Source organism: Acromyrmex echinatior, chromosome 5, assembly GCF_024713525.1.
Source record: "Acromyrmex echinatior isolate Ae372 chromosome 5, ASM2471352v2, whole genome shotgun sequence".
Taxonomy (NCBI): domain Eukaryota; kingdom Metazoa; phylum Arthropoda; class Insecta; order Hymenoptera; family Formicidae; genus Acromyrmex; species Acromyrmex echinatior.
Genome location: NC_141856.1, coordinates 7,159,398 through 7,173,246, shown reverse-complemented (window position 1 = coordinate 7,173,246; position 13,849 = coordinate 7,159,398). Strand labels below are relative to the sequence as shown.

At 37.1% G+C, this 13,849-nt stretch overlaps 1 protein-coding gene across 1 annotated transcript; it reads left to right on the top strand.

Annotated features, from left to right (window-relative positions):
- Positions 1-3,956: 3,956 nt before the first annotated feature.
- LOC105149175 (uncharacterized) lies at positions 3,957-7,057 on the top strand. The gene is made up of 2 exons (XM_011061411.2): positions 3,957-4,056; positions 5,005-7,057. The coding sequence occupies exons 1-2, from the start codon at positions 4,039-4,041 to the stop codon at positions 5,551-5,553; spliced, it is 567 nt and encodes a 188-aa protein (XP_011059713.1). The 5' UTR covers positions 3,957-4,038; the 3' UTR covers positions 5,554-7,057.
- Positions 7,058-13,849: the final 6,792 nt, after the last annotated feature.

Genomic DNA, 13,849 nt, shown 5'->3' with positions numbered 1-13,849 from the left:
ATACATGCATCGAAATTAATAATCCAACTGTAGAATCATATCTATTAACGAGCCAGTGGCAAGGACACGTGAAAGTATAATCGTCGATCTTTGCCAAACCGGACAGCGCAAAACAGTGGCATAAAAAAAGAGAAAACAAAAAGAAAAGAACTAAAAGAAGGATCAGGCGAATCAGATCGAACGAGGAGCGTGGAGGAAAGCGAAGGAGGCAGGAGGTGGAACGACGGACCAGATATACAGGGTCGTATATGCGCGAAGAAGTGGGTCGAGAGTTCACAGGCCGGATAATTAAATTCCTCACCGAAGAAAGCGTTTTCCCTCTCGTTTAGCCATCACCCTATCCCCCCCACCTTTCCCCTTTTCCACCCCCGAGGCAAGGAATGGGAACCGGACGTATTGGCCGACACGCTACGTTGCTAGACTAGCCGTAATGGACTTCCTCTTCCATTAGACGCCTACAAATCTCCCACCATCGTGAATATTCAACAGACCGAGTTCCCTTTTAATTACGTTTCGAACATCGATTAGTTTAAACCGCGATTACGAGTTTGAGAACCTGTAGGGCGAATTTCACTACTGTCGTACTTCGTGAGTTGCTAGAATAAGTCTGGATTGCGGAAGTTAGACGCGTCAATTAAGCTAGCTGAAGTAATCCTGGCTGAAGCTGTTCTCCACGCGTTAATTTCAAAATGCAATTTGTCATAGGTCGGCGTACGATCAAAAGGCATCTGGCGTTACATGAAATCATTATCATTTAAAATCGCCGGGAGGATATTGGCGCAGCGTTCCTTTCCTTTGACCGGGCAAGTGCAGTTAATGCACCAGGAATATTTTAATTTTATGCTACAACGCGCAGCCGCACGTTGATGCATGCAAGACGAAGAGGATCGATGATTACGTCTATCCGAACGCACGGAAGCTTCATCGCGCGGATGATACAATGATGGCGAACCGCGTACTTTTCTTCCTGATGTCTGAGACTCTCTTTCTGCGACCAAGAGCCAACGGTTCTACCGGATGATTGTGCAGTCCATCGTTCGATCTCATCCTTACAAAATAGTCTTACAGATAGCAAATTATTTCTTCTCGTCGGCATGTCACAACTTTTCTCTAATATTATCGCCTACATGAAATATATCTATCGTAAAATATCGCTGTGTGCTTGTCTTAATTAATTCTTACTTTTTATTATTGTATTAATTGCCTATACGCTGAAAACTAGCATATGTTATGAGGGATATAAGTAAGATATTATGAAATAGAAAACAATCTTAGTGTCAGAGAACATCAAATTTCCATATCAAACCCATACGTGTCAAAATTAATCAATTTGAGATATTTCTTGACAAGCAAACAAGTCTATTATTTCATTCACTAACTATTCGATACAGGCTAATTATTTTGTCTAAAACATTCACTGGAATATATTAACGTTTTCCGATGCAATGTTACTAAAATACGTTGACTGACACACAGCCTCAATTAAAATCATCATTTAAAAAAAAGAGTAGATACGTCGCAAAACGTGACAATAATGTGAAAAATCTGTGATTTCAATCAATTGTTTCCATTTTATTTTAAAGAAATATACGTAAATTTTTACGAAACTTAGGCAACGCTTTACCAAACCTCTACTCGAAGAAATGCTAAAAACTGAGCAGGGGTCAATGGATCTTCTTTTCCTCTGGAAGATGCATCATTAACTGAATCGAGAGTGACATGATTATTGTCGCGTGACCTCAAGCACTTTGAAATTACTGCTAACTTTCTTTCAAGTGATCTATTCAATGTAGAATAGTCCTTTGGTTATTGCTGATTACAGGCAGTTAATTTTAGAACATAGTCATAGTCGTTTCCTAAATAATCGAAAATCGATAGATTAAAAGTTGCACAGATTATAGATATTTCAGTTATTTATAATACGTTTACATATTTATAGTATTAACTTTCAAAAAAACACATAATTTCTTCAATAAATTCACATAATTTCTTTTTAGTTTTTTAACATTAATAAAAAAAAAATTTATCCATTTTTTTACTATGGTAATTTATATATTTACACAGAATTTTTTCACAGAAATATTGTATTATCCACTAAGTACTGAGTAAAGTACTTTAGTAAATATACCGATATTGTTAAAATTAAATAATTATAATTTAATCATATAAGTATATAAAAAATTCATAGATAAAATAATTTCTATTAATTCAAACAAATATATAAATAAAATTAATAAATAAAATAAAATATTAAACATGGCAATGAATCATTCATCTTTTTATATACTATTACAAAAATAAGTCAATGATACATGCAAAAAAAACATATTTGCAGCGTAAAATATGGTTTACAATTTACGAAAAAATGTCCAATGAGGAAATGGTTCGGTGCACATCCGGTGCTATATTGCGCGTGAACAATGGAAATCTATTACGTAATATTCCTTTAGTTCCTAAGTTCACCTCCTGTTACATAATGTACTCTCGTAGCTTCATCGAATAAATAATGTTTATGAACTGGAAGCTTATTATAGCATACGCGGTCATAAAGTCACAGCAACTGTAATTAATGCATAAATATCTTTATCAATGTTTAGAACTCTTTTTTGTATTACCATGACAAAGTATATATTTGGATTTGTACTTACATGTGATGAATTTAATTATAATTAGAGAGACATTTAAAGAGGAAAATTTATCTTGCACGATGTAACGCATGAATTCTGAATTGTTTCACGCCCGTTAATTAATTCTTTTATGAAACGCGAGAAATGTTTGGCATGCGCTGGTTGTATATCATTAAGAATACCGTAAATGAATATAACTGTATTAATAGTAAAGCTAATGAATAACGTGGCGACAAGCCAAGAACTCAATTGTGTCATTGAATATCGACCCTATCTGGCTTTCGAATATGTGACGACATCAATTTCGTTATCTAACGAAAAAAGAACTATTCACTGGCAATGATGATCCATCAAGGTAAAATCTTAAATAAAATGTCTTTCATAACGAACATTTTATATTCTTGTCGCGCAAAATTAATTTAACAGAATGGTACACGTACAGCACTTTATAGTGATATGTTGTAACATAATGTTGCTACATAGGCTGAGCAATGTTTACTTAGTCTTACTTAATATTAAATTTTTTATATTTTATTTCTAATAAAAATATTTTTGCGATAAAAAATTAATTTCTCTTTAAAATTGATTAATTATCATGATTTGTGCAGATTAATTTGTAAAAGGATTGATCAAAAATTATTATTACTTTAAACTTTTAATCCTCGGGAAGATAAAACAACGCACTTAACAAATAAAAAATATTCTTCAAATTCAGATAAACCGTAATGTAAATGCATATTCACGAAATATAAAAAATCATTTTTAGAATGAACATTAATTTCTCTAGCGCGATTTACAAATGTGAGCTATATTTATGTTTTACTGCTCACTACATAGCCGCCCACATATTAGATCCGTTTTTTATTCCTGCACTAGAACTGTCTCACTTTCCCCAAATATCAAACATGTACCTATCTCACTTTAAGTTCCAAAAGTATATACAAGTTCAGCTACAGAAAACAGCAAAGAAGAAATAGAAAATATAAAAGATACGCAGACTAATCTCTGGCAGATAGACGTAATAAATTGTTTATAGGACTAAAAGGCTTCTCCGTTACGACAAAGCACTCGACTAGAGGAGTCTAGGTCTAGGACGCAAGTAGGGACTAAGAGATTAAGAGGCTAAGAGTTTCGCAAGAGGAGACTGTCCGAAATCTCGAGTACATTAGCGATCCTCCGACGAAGAGGATAGGTGGATGTTCGGAGCCTACAGAGAATAAAAGAGAGACGTACGAGATCGGGAGGAGAGGGAGAGAATCGTCTCACAACTGAATTACTCTCACTCGAGAGGCCCCTGTCTCTTCTTCGTGGGGGACGCATGTATATCCCCCTGCTTCTCCTGGGGGGTATAAATGACTCCGGTCTACCTTCCACGAAGTCACAGAACTGAGGCGGCATCGCAGAAGCCGACATGAATCCTCTGATCGCGGTAAGCACGTTTTTTTTCTCATACTTATGTTAAGAAGCTATACTTGTGCGAAATGGAGAGAGAGCAGAGGGCTAAAAAAGGAAAAAGAAAGCGAGTAAGGAAATGTGGTGCATGAGTGTACGTATGCGTGCGGATGGGAGAAATCGTGAAAGGAAGAGTGTAAGGAGCACATCAAGTGATCGAAATCTCGGTAGAAAAAGCCGGTGCTGCTTTTTTCTTAATTTTTGCATCCCTATTAATGTTATTCTATTATCACCTCTGATCTTGTACACGAATTTTCGCATTAATTCGTTAATAGAGATGTTTAATACGACAGTGCTTTCCTGCTCGAAAAATTCATAACAATATGTAAAATTTATAACTAAGACTTAAATAAAATTTCAAGAATTCAAAATTGAATAAAAAAATCTCCAATCCGTAAGTTTTTGTCGAAATAGTAAATATTTGACTCGTAAATGTACTTTTATAATTTTTTTTTCTATAACTTATCTTTTTTTTGATTACGAGATATATGTAATAATAAAATTAGAAATGGATATATGTTTTATAAATAAACTTAAATCTGAAAGCTCTCGAAAAATCTCAAAAAAAATTGTAAGTCATACTTCATTAATGTAAATAAGTCCTGCATAAATAAAATATGTACACCACTGTAAAAAAATTTAATGTGACTTATAAAAAGTTTCTTATAAGCATTTTTTATAAAAGTCTGGATTTTTAAATCTTTAACATTTAGCTGAATATTTTGAAAAACATAATACAAGTTGTATTCTATACATATATCATTTTAAATATAGACAATAATTTATGAAATATGCAATTTGTTGTGAATCAACGGATATGTATTAGCATGTGCGTGTATATGTGTATAATTTAGCATATAGATATCACGAAAGGGTTAAAACAAGTTCCATTGTTCTATCAAAGTAATTCCTTTCTATGTTACAGTGTATGATTGTCGGTCTGGCAGGGTTCGCCCTGGCGGAGCCGCCTGTGTCCTCCGGTTACAGCTACAGCAGACCTTCCGGTGGCGGCGGCGGTGGTGGTTTCTCCTTTGGCGGTGGTGGCTCCTTCGGTGGAGGCTTCGGCGGCGGTGGTGGCTACACCCAAGTATCCACTGGCTACCAGACTAGCGAAGGCGCTTCCGTGGACGGCGCGCTGCTCGAACAAATCCGTCAAATCCTTTTGAAGGAGGAACTACAGTCCCAACAGTCTGGTGGATTTGGTGGAGGTGGATACGCTCCTAGTTCTAGCTACGGAGCACCATCGTCGCAATACGGCGTCCCGTCAACGCAATACGGCGTGCCCAGCTATCAGACCCGCGTTGTAGGCATCGATCTTGAAGGCATCAGGCAAGCCATCCAGGTGGCTCAATTCAATCAGATCAGCCAAGGCCCCGGAGGCTATCCCAGTGGACCCAGCACTAGTTACGGAACGCCCAGCAGTAGTTATGGAGCACCTAGCAGGCCGTCCAGTGGCTACGGTGCGCCGTTCTAAGAAATCACTTTGGTTTGGATGATAATGATGATGATGAAAGAGAGAGAGAATGAGCGAGAGAAAGAGAAAGAGAGAATGTGAGAGAGAGAGAGAGAGAGAGAGAGAAAGAAAGAAAGAGATAGAAAGAGTGGATAATGGCACCGGCCGACGATAACGACTACTTTCCGAGAGTTTCAACGCAGCCGAAACTCGCCAGCGAAAGATTCACGGAGAAGGCCTGGCATATTTGGAAAAGAAGATCATAACCATTTATCACCAGTTTCTTCCAAAGTGTATTCCTTGGGCTCGCAACTCGGAAGGTCGTCGATGCCAGCAAATCGTCGCGCGGAATCGCTTCACATAGATCAATATTCGAAGATTGTCCGAAAGGAGTTGAATCGTCGTGTTATCCGCACTACTCGGCTTACCTCGTGACTTCAGAACACGTCCTTTGATTAATCAATGGACCGAGCCAGTTAAGACGAAGACACACGCGAGAAGCGGAAATGGGGACCAACAGAATGACGCTTGGTCCGTTGGGGATAAAAATGGTCGTCGCTCCAACGGATCAGGGTCTTCTGGAATCCACCAAAAGAGTAGCGCCGAGTATACGTGAACCAGCATCTTTCCCCCGGGCTCCTTGACTTGTCGAGAATTCAATGGTCGTCGCTTTGACAAGTCCACGGGGTCCGCGGGAGTGAACGTGGCCCAGTTTCCTACCTTTTTCGACCCTCTTTTCTCTTCCATTTCCGGAAGAGACAGGGTCGCTCAAGATGATTTTGGACGGTCGGCGCGGTGCCGAAGTCTATCGTACCAAAATCGCATCAATCATCGCGGTCGTGTCCGCGAATCGAAAAATCGAAGAACATGATAAGTCAAGGGGGGACAAGCGTAGTCGTTGACGCAAACACACTTCACACTTCATCCCCGGCGATTGCGTTCGCTTTCGTCAGGGCACTCATATTACAATAGAAAGGACGGAGCGGGAGGACTAGGAGGAGGAGGCCGACAAGCCGAAGACGTGATCAGCGCGGTATCAACGCGCCTTGTAAATAAAAATACGTCGCTGTACCGCGGCATCCGCTGTTGTAACGCGGACCAGCTCTTCCTGAATCGTCGAAGAATCGTCTCACCGAAATCCTTAATCCGGGACATCCAGAGTCAGTTTCTGGTTCGTGAGAGAAGATGATGGCTTCCGAACTGTTTCTCTTTCAACCCTGAAGAAGAACTCGGATACCCGGAAGAATTGGATACCCGGAGTCATTACGCGCAAGTAAAGTCGATTTCGCACAGGAATATCGACCTCTACCTGTCTGCAAGAAGAAAGAGAAGATTCATCTGGCACCAAGGAGTGGTTCGGATTACAAAGCGGATGCCGCCGTGTCCGAGCAACACGTACATCCGACGCCACAAATACACACTATTTTTTATACATAACGCTCTTTAACCACGCATCTTTTTGTACTTGTATAAAGGCTTTTTTGTAGAAAAAAGAATAAAAAAAGAACGTCGCCACCGTTGAAAACCCCGTGTGCTTCTCCTCTTTGTCGTGCAGCGGAACGCTCCGCTTCCGGCGTATTCGCCGACCTCTTCCTTGCTATTCCTAATCTCACCTTTCCTCTGTCAATCGCTGTTGACGATCACGATTATCGCAATTCTACCATGGATTCTACGTCCCTCCATTCGATGACCTCACGACCGCCCCCCGGAGGCATGCTTGTCCCTCGAGCCGATTCGTGCAGTTTTTTTTTATGTCGCTGTATCTCCTGAAGACATCCGATCGTTTCTCTTTCTCTTCGTCGACGTTTTGAGAGATCGGCGCCTTTCTCCTTTCACTCGCGAACCCGCGAGCTAGCAGGTATCGCATTAGCCTTGCCTGAGGAGAGGAGAGGAGACTTCTTCATCTGAACATGTAAATTCTCGCGAAGAAGAATCACATTGCAAAAGGGCATCGTGTTACGAAAGAGAAAAAGAGAGTGAAAAAGAGGGAGGGGAAGAGAAAAAACAGCGAGGATCTGGCCATTGGTAAAGATTCGAAAGTGGTTTTGCGTTCACATCGAGATGATATGGAGTCTCCTCAGACTACCTGGGCAAAGGATATCCAGAAGGTTAAGGGGGAAGGAGGTATCTTGTTTTTTCTTTTCTCTCGTATGTCGAAGATGTATGTTTCTCTCGTTGTATTTTCTTCGCAATCACGATCATGAAATGATTTGCGCTTCTCTTCCCGCTCGAGTAATGTCTGAGATTAACATCTGAGCTTCCCGAGTTTCTTGATTACAGAGAGAATGACGTAAGTCGCCTGAGTAGATGAACATTGTATGTTTCGGAGAGATTTCACGTCGGAAAATGAGAAGACACGATTATCTGCACGGTTTGGTATGCAATTAATTATTTTCTCTGGAATGTTAAGATCGAAAAGTTGTCTTCAGCAATCAAGTCTTTAAAATAGGCGCTTCTATTTGTATTGTCGCGATTATAAATTCATTAGATAAATTTATCAGATTTTTAAATTTAATTAATTAAACATAATTAGATATCAAAGAAGCAATGGTCCAATCTCTTCAGTTATAAATAATTTTGTTATTTTTTTACTTCCATATGTGTCAAAATATGAATGAATCCATTTCTGTGATTAGTTTCAAAATAAACAATGACATTGATGTATTTCCTTAATAAATAATAAACTATTGTAAATCAAGTTAAATATATTTTTTCTAATTAAATTATTTAACTCCATTGCTTTTGATTAAATGAACGATATATTGAATAGAAGCAATTATAGAAATAATTAAATAATTATTCAAATTGAGTATAATTTGACATTAAATTAAATAATGAAAGATCGACGTTTCTTTCATTCACGACAAGCCATTTCTCGAATTGTGATCATAACGAGAAGCTGAGAAAATAGTTTAGTACGCATTTTTAGTAGATTAGTTAATCATTCTGGACGAAGAGTCATTTATAGACACTGTTATCTCGAAAACACTTAATTAACATGTTTTGTAGGTAGCAGCCGCAGACATTTATGACGATATTCATCAGCGGCGGTTTCATGCAGTGCCATTCGTGTGCTTACGATGACAAATCATTACAATGATTGCAGATTTTCTCCATGAATAATAAATGAGTAATTTTAAGTTCTAAGGGGAGATAATAGATGCGCATCGCAAATTTATGATCACATATTTGCCGCATGCAGCGCGGCTCTCACTCGTAAATGGCAAAAATAATTTGTACGAACCTCACTAAAATAAATAATGTGATATCACGCAAAATTGCGGGTAACATTACAAAATTAATCGAGGTGCGGTTGATGTTAGATAGAGTCAACGTATAAAATTTAATTGCACGTCGTAGGCAGATGAATACTCGCGAGAAATGGCACACAGAAAGAAACGATTTTGAAATATCTAAAAATTTAGCTGGATACAAATCTGAAAATAATTTAGTTAGACCATCAAAATAATTACGTAGGAATCTCAAGCATAAAAAGTAATGCTGCTAAAAGTTTTGACATTCTATAGTATTTGAGCACTCTACATAATTATTTTAATGATCCAACACAATTATTTTCAGGTCCGTATCTAACTAAATTTTCAGCAAAACCATTTTTTTTCTATGTAAACAGGACAAACTCTTTCGGTTCAAAAATATATTAAAAAATCATAACATTAATTACTGAGCTAAAAAATAAAAGTATGAAATTTAAAAGGATAAACAAATATAGAAATCTAAAACGCTGTATTTTATGCAGGTAAAACAAATATTTTTATAGACAGAATTATTATCGGTTGAATTGCTTCTTTTGCGAATTAGTATTTAACTTACAAATGATTCACAAGTTTTCTCCGGATTCCTCACATATATTTCCGCGCGATATTGCAGTTTATGATATTTACGCATGCACGCGTAGGAAAAATTTCAGATTAAATTATAGATCCGTTGCGTTAGGTAACGGGAAAATAACGCTGATATTACGTTTAAACGGTACGAGCTCGGAATGGTTAGGTAAGAGAGTGAGTGCCAATAAAATGAAACATTTGTCGATAATGTTGAAGAGCTGTCGAATGACTTTATCGAGTCCATGTAATGTCGATGAATAAGAAGTTACATCCAACTTCTCTTGTCGGGGATTGCATAAACTGTATCTCCATAAAACGATTGTCGACAATTGCTCTTTCACGACGTTGCTATTCTGCGCGATCAACATGATATATTATTTCCGCGTTGTCGAGCGTCTTCGAAGACGTCAACGACAACTGATAAAAAGACAGGTACAAATTTATAACGGAACTGAGAGACAAGAAAAGTAATATTTCATGTCAAACGGGAAATGTATTTGAAATAATTTTCGCGTTAATAGAAACTCAATTCTAGCGTGAGAAATATTTTCATAAAACACATTTTCATAAAAATTGCACGAAAGGAACAATTTTACTGAAATAAAAATTTAGATATAAATCTGAAAGTAATATATTGGATTATATAAAAATAATTATGTGAGAACATTCAAGCATAATAATAATAATACTGCAAAAAACTTTGACATATTCTAGCAATTTGTTTGAGCATTCGATATAATTATTTAGGCATACAAATATACGTAAGACAAATATACGAGAAGCAGATAATTTTGTAATTCCAAAGGCGATTTTTCCGCGTGCCTTCTGTCGAAGATAATGACACGACGATCGCGCGAAGAAGCGAAGCGTCGCGTCGTACATACAAAGCTGGCGTACAAGCGACTTGCCTGATGGCGAAGCGCGCGGAAACACGGTGATGACTTCACTACAAAGTGTCTATTAAAAATGGTTCCGTGGGAGACGAAGGAAAGCGTGGTATCAGCCAGACTATCTGTCCCGAAAGACCTTACGTGTGTACCTGCAACGTCCACGGCAGGGAAAGTGCCGCGTGTACGATTCGTGTCAGGGAGTACGGTGAGATCGGGCAGAAGAGGACGAAGAGATGGTGAGGCGCATACGCGCCGTGTGAGAGTCTCCGTGGAATTTTGCAAGAGATGCTTGTTCGTCGACATGCGAAAGGAGAGAAATATGCCACGATGATCTACGCTCCAGTTACACTGGCACACGATTCACTTCGATCGTGCGTACGATTGTTACGATTGTCCCTGATTATGCGTCTGCTTTCTGCATCAACTATACAAGTTAGAGAACAAATTGCAGCAATTTATAGAAATTAATTGCGCTACCATTGCAACAAAAACCAAACGGAAATGTATTACTAATAAGAAAATAGTAGCTTCTATTTAATTCATAGCAATACATATTTGGTAAACGTAGTTTTTTAAAAACAATCAGACGTTGATGGTATAAATTAAATGAGAACTTATCGTTAGCGGTATGAAATAAATTAATATTACTACACATAAAATCATCAAAATAACTAATGTTTTAATGACGGTTATATTTTCCGAGATTTTTTATGACTCTTGTTGCAATATGTACAATAAATAAATGAAATAATTAAGTTACTTTCTCTTTTTACACTTTTTTCAACGGAAGGATATATATATATATATATATATATATATATATTTATATATATGTGTAATATCGTATATTTAAATAGTAGAACTAATTGCGTTAATCGTGGTTAATTTATATTTAAGGACAATAAATAATGTAATATATTTAAATAACAATGTAAGAAATTTTTTTCCGGGCATTATTCTAAATAAAATAATATATATATATATATATATATATATATATTTCATATTTCTAATACAAATCAATTAATTTCTTTTCACTTAATAACTTCCGTTTACATAAAAAGGGAGATAAGACACTTGTTTCTCAAATAATGATACATCTCTAGAATCTACATTGTTATAATACTGATAAGAATTCTAAAAACATGAAACATCTATGTAATCGTCTGTAATCATTATTTGACGCGTCATCTCTACAATGAATATTCATTATTACAAAAAATATTTTTATTATGATATTCAAATATTATAATACTCCGAAACAAATTTAATTTGATGCTGAAGAGAAATATCCAAGTTCTTTTAGCTAAGAACTGTAATCTAAGGAATTCTAAAAGCGTCACTAATCGATGTAGAGAAAACGAACTCTCGCGAAGTTCGAGAGTTCGAAACGGATCATTTAATATTGCAAGACTGCAACTTTAATCGATATGCCCGAGAAAAGATTCATACAAACAGAAGAGAAGTGTTGAGGAAGAAAACGTGCGATGTAACCAACAATGCTGGTGTTTTCAATTATGGGAAACAAATTTGTCGAGGCGCGTAAAATATAATGGACCGGATGTACAATGGCTGTTGGTTCTCCGTTCGTACTTTCGCTGATTTCTGCACTTCTGGCAGTGGCATGCGGAGTACACGCGCGTATTGCTCAACAATAGATCACCCTGGTCGTCGGTGAGGAAAGAGTTGTGAAGACACTTCCAATGAATTGCTCCCATTCTCTCCCGTTTGTCTTCTTCTTTTTTTCGTAACTGCAGAATTGCGTCGGATTGCACGTCGTTAGATTGCGCGAACTTTAATTGGATACCGTACTTCGCTATAAATCAATCCAGCGATACGACGTGTTATTCCCGCCAGCAAAGAGTGATTTCAGTTTGCGTGTGAGATACGAGAGAGAGAGAGAGAGAGAGAGAGAGAGAGAGAGAGAGAATGGGATTCTCTCGCGGGAATAATACTAAAGAATAATAGTAAAAGCTCGTTCAAATTATTTAAGATCTATAAACTTTCCCACTTTGTCCGATAATACTTATTACCAAGTTTAACAATCATTCTAACTTATGACTATAGGAACATGTTTAAAATCGACGAGCCGGCTGAACGAGCTCATTATCGTTTCTCATTCTTTCTCTCTCGGAAGCAATTCTCGTTGTCAGTAGTAAAAGTCCCTAATGAAAGCTAATTTAAAATACAATAATTAAACAAGCATTATAAATGTCGACTCCCAAAATCGTGCTAATTACTTCTACGCCTACATCAATCTCGCGGTTTCACCCACACAACATACCTCCAAGGAACATTTTAAAGACGTCTAGAGGACGTCTCTATATTCTCTGAATGTTCTAAATTAGCATAGATACAACGTTGAAAAACATTCATACTTCAACACTCGACATTATAACGTCTCAGCAACATTCTTTCAATGTTCCGTGCTATATACGAAAGACATTCCCAGGATGTTTTTCGAATAAAGTATCCTGTATGGGTACCTTCGCGTGTCCTCGACGAAAAGTTGGCCGCGAGGAATCCCCGAGGGAGAGTTTCGCAAGTATTTTTTCTGCCGGGTGAACGGAGCTAACTTAAGAGCATGGTGAATCGACGCACGCGTCCTGAATTGAACAGACTGGACGGTTAAACCGCTAGCAAAGAGCATTGCAATGTACGGTAAAATCGGGCAAGAGACGCTCTTGCACAACTGCGATCGACGTTGCATCTTGCGCGCTGTTGGAGATCGGGTAAAAATAATCCATGCCGTTATAATATTACCTCATTCTGCAGGATCACCAGCGCTCCTTGTGTTCGTAAATTCTTCGGTTGATCTGTAATCAATCCTATGGCAACACGTTGAACATTGGTCAACGTTACTTACTGAAAATTCCATGTATTTATTACAGCAATTTGCAGCAATAAATAAAAGCGATTTTCAGACAAACTTAATTCCATGCGGTTGATTATTCGTTAGAAAAATATATATAACTTTCTAAATAGAATTAGAGGAGAACATAAACCTGGAGGATGTAATATGTGAAGAATTAAGTATAAAAGTAATTAAGTATAAAATTATACTACCTATTCTAAGTATAAAATCAATTAATTACATTTCAACCGTATTAACTTTAACTATAATGCTCGAATATAGTAATATATATAACATAAATATATATAACATAAATATATATAATAATATATATAATATATATAACGTAAACATTAATAATTTATTAATCTCAATCTCGCGGTAATAAAAATTTTATTTTTCTGTAATATTAATGTGTATGTCTCGTTAAAAAACTTAAAGTATTAAATAAGGAATTATGATTTTCGATTTTTCTTGTAAAAAATCTAGGTGTTAGCTGCACAAGGTGTTAACAAAAAGAAAAGATGGAATGGGGAGGAAATGTAGTGAAGCGTTGAGACGATTGTGCGAACGTCGTTCGCGCAAGTCACGTTTAATAATGCTAACAAGTCTTTACGTGCTTCGCGCACGGCGAAACACGATATAACAGTCATTGATTGTCCCAGCACGATGCTTCTTCTTTCATCCTGAGAAAGCCGAGGAAGGGGAGAAAGTTGAAGAAAAAAATC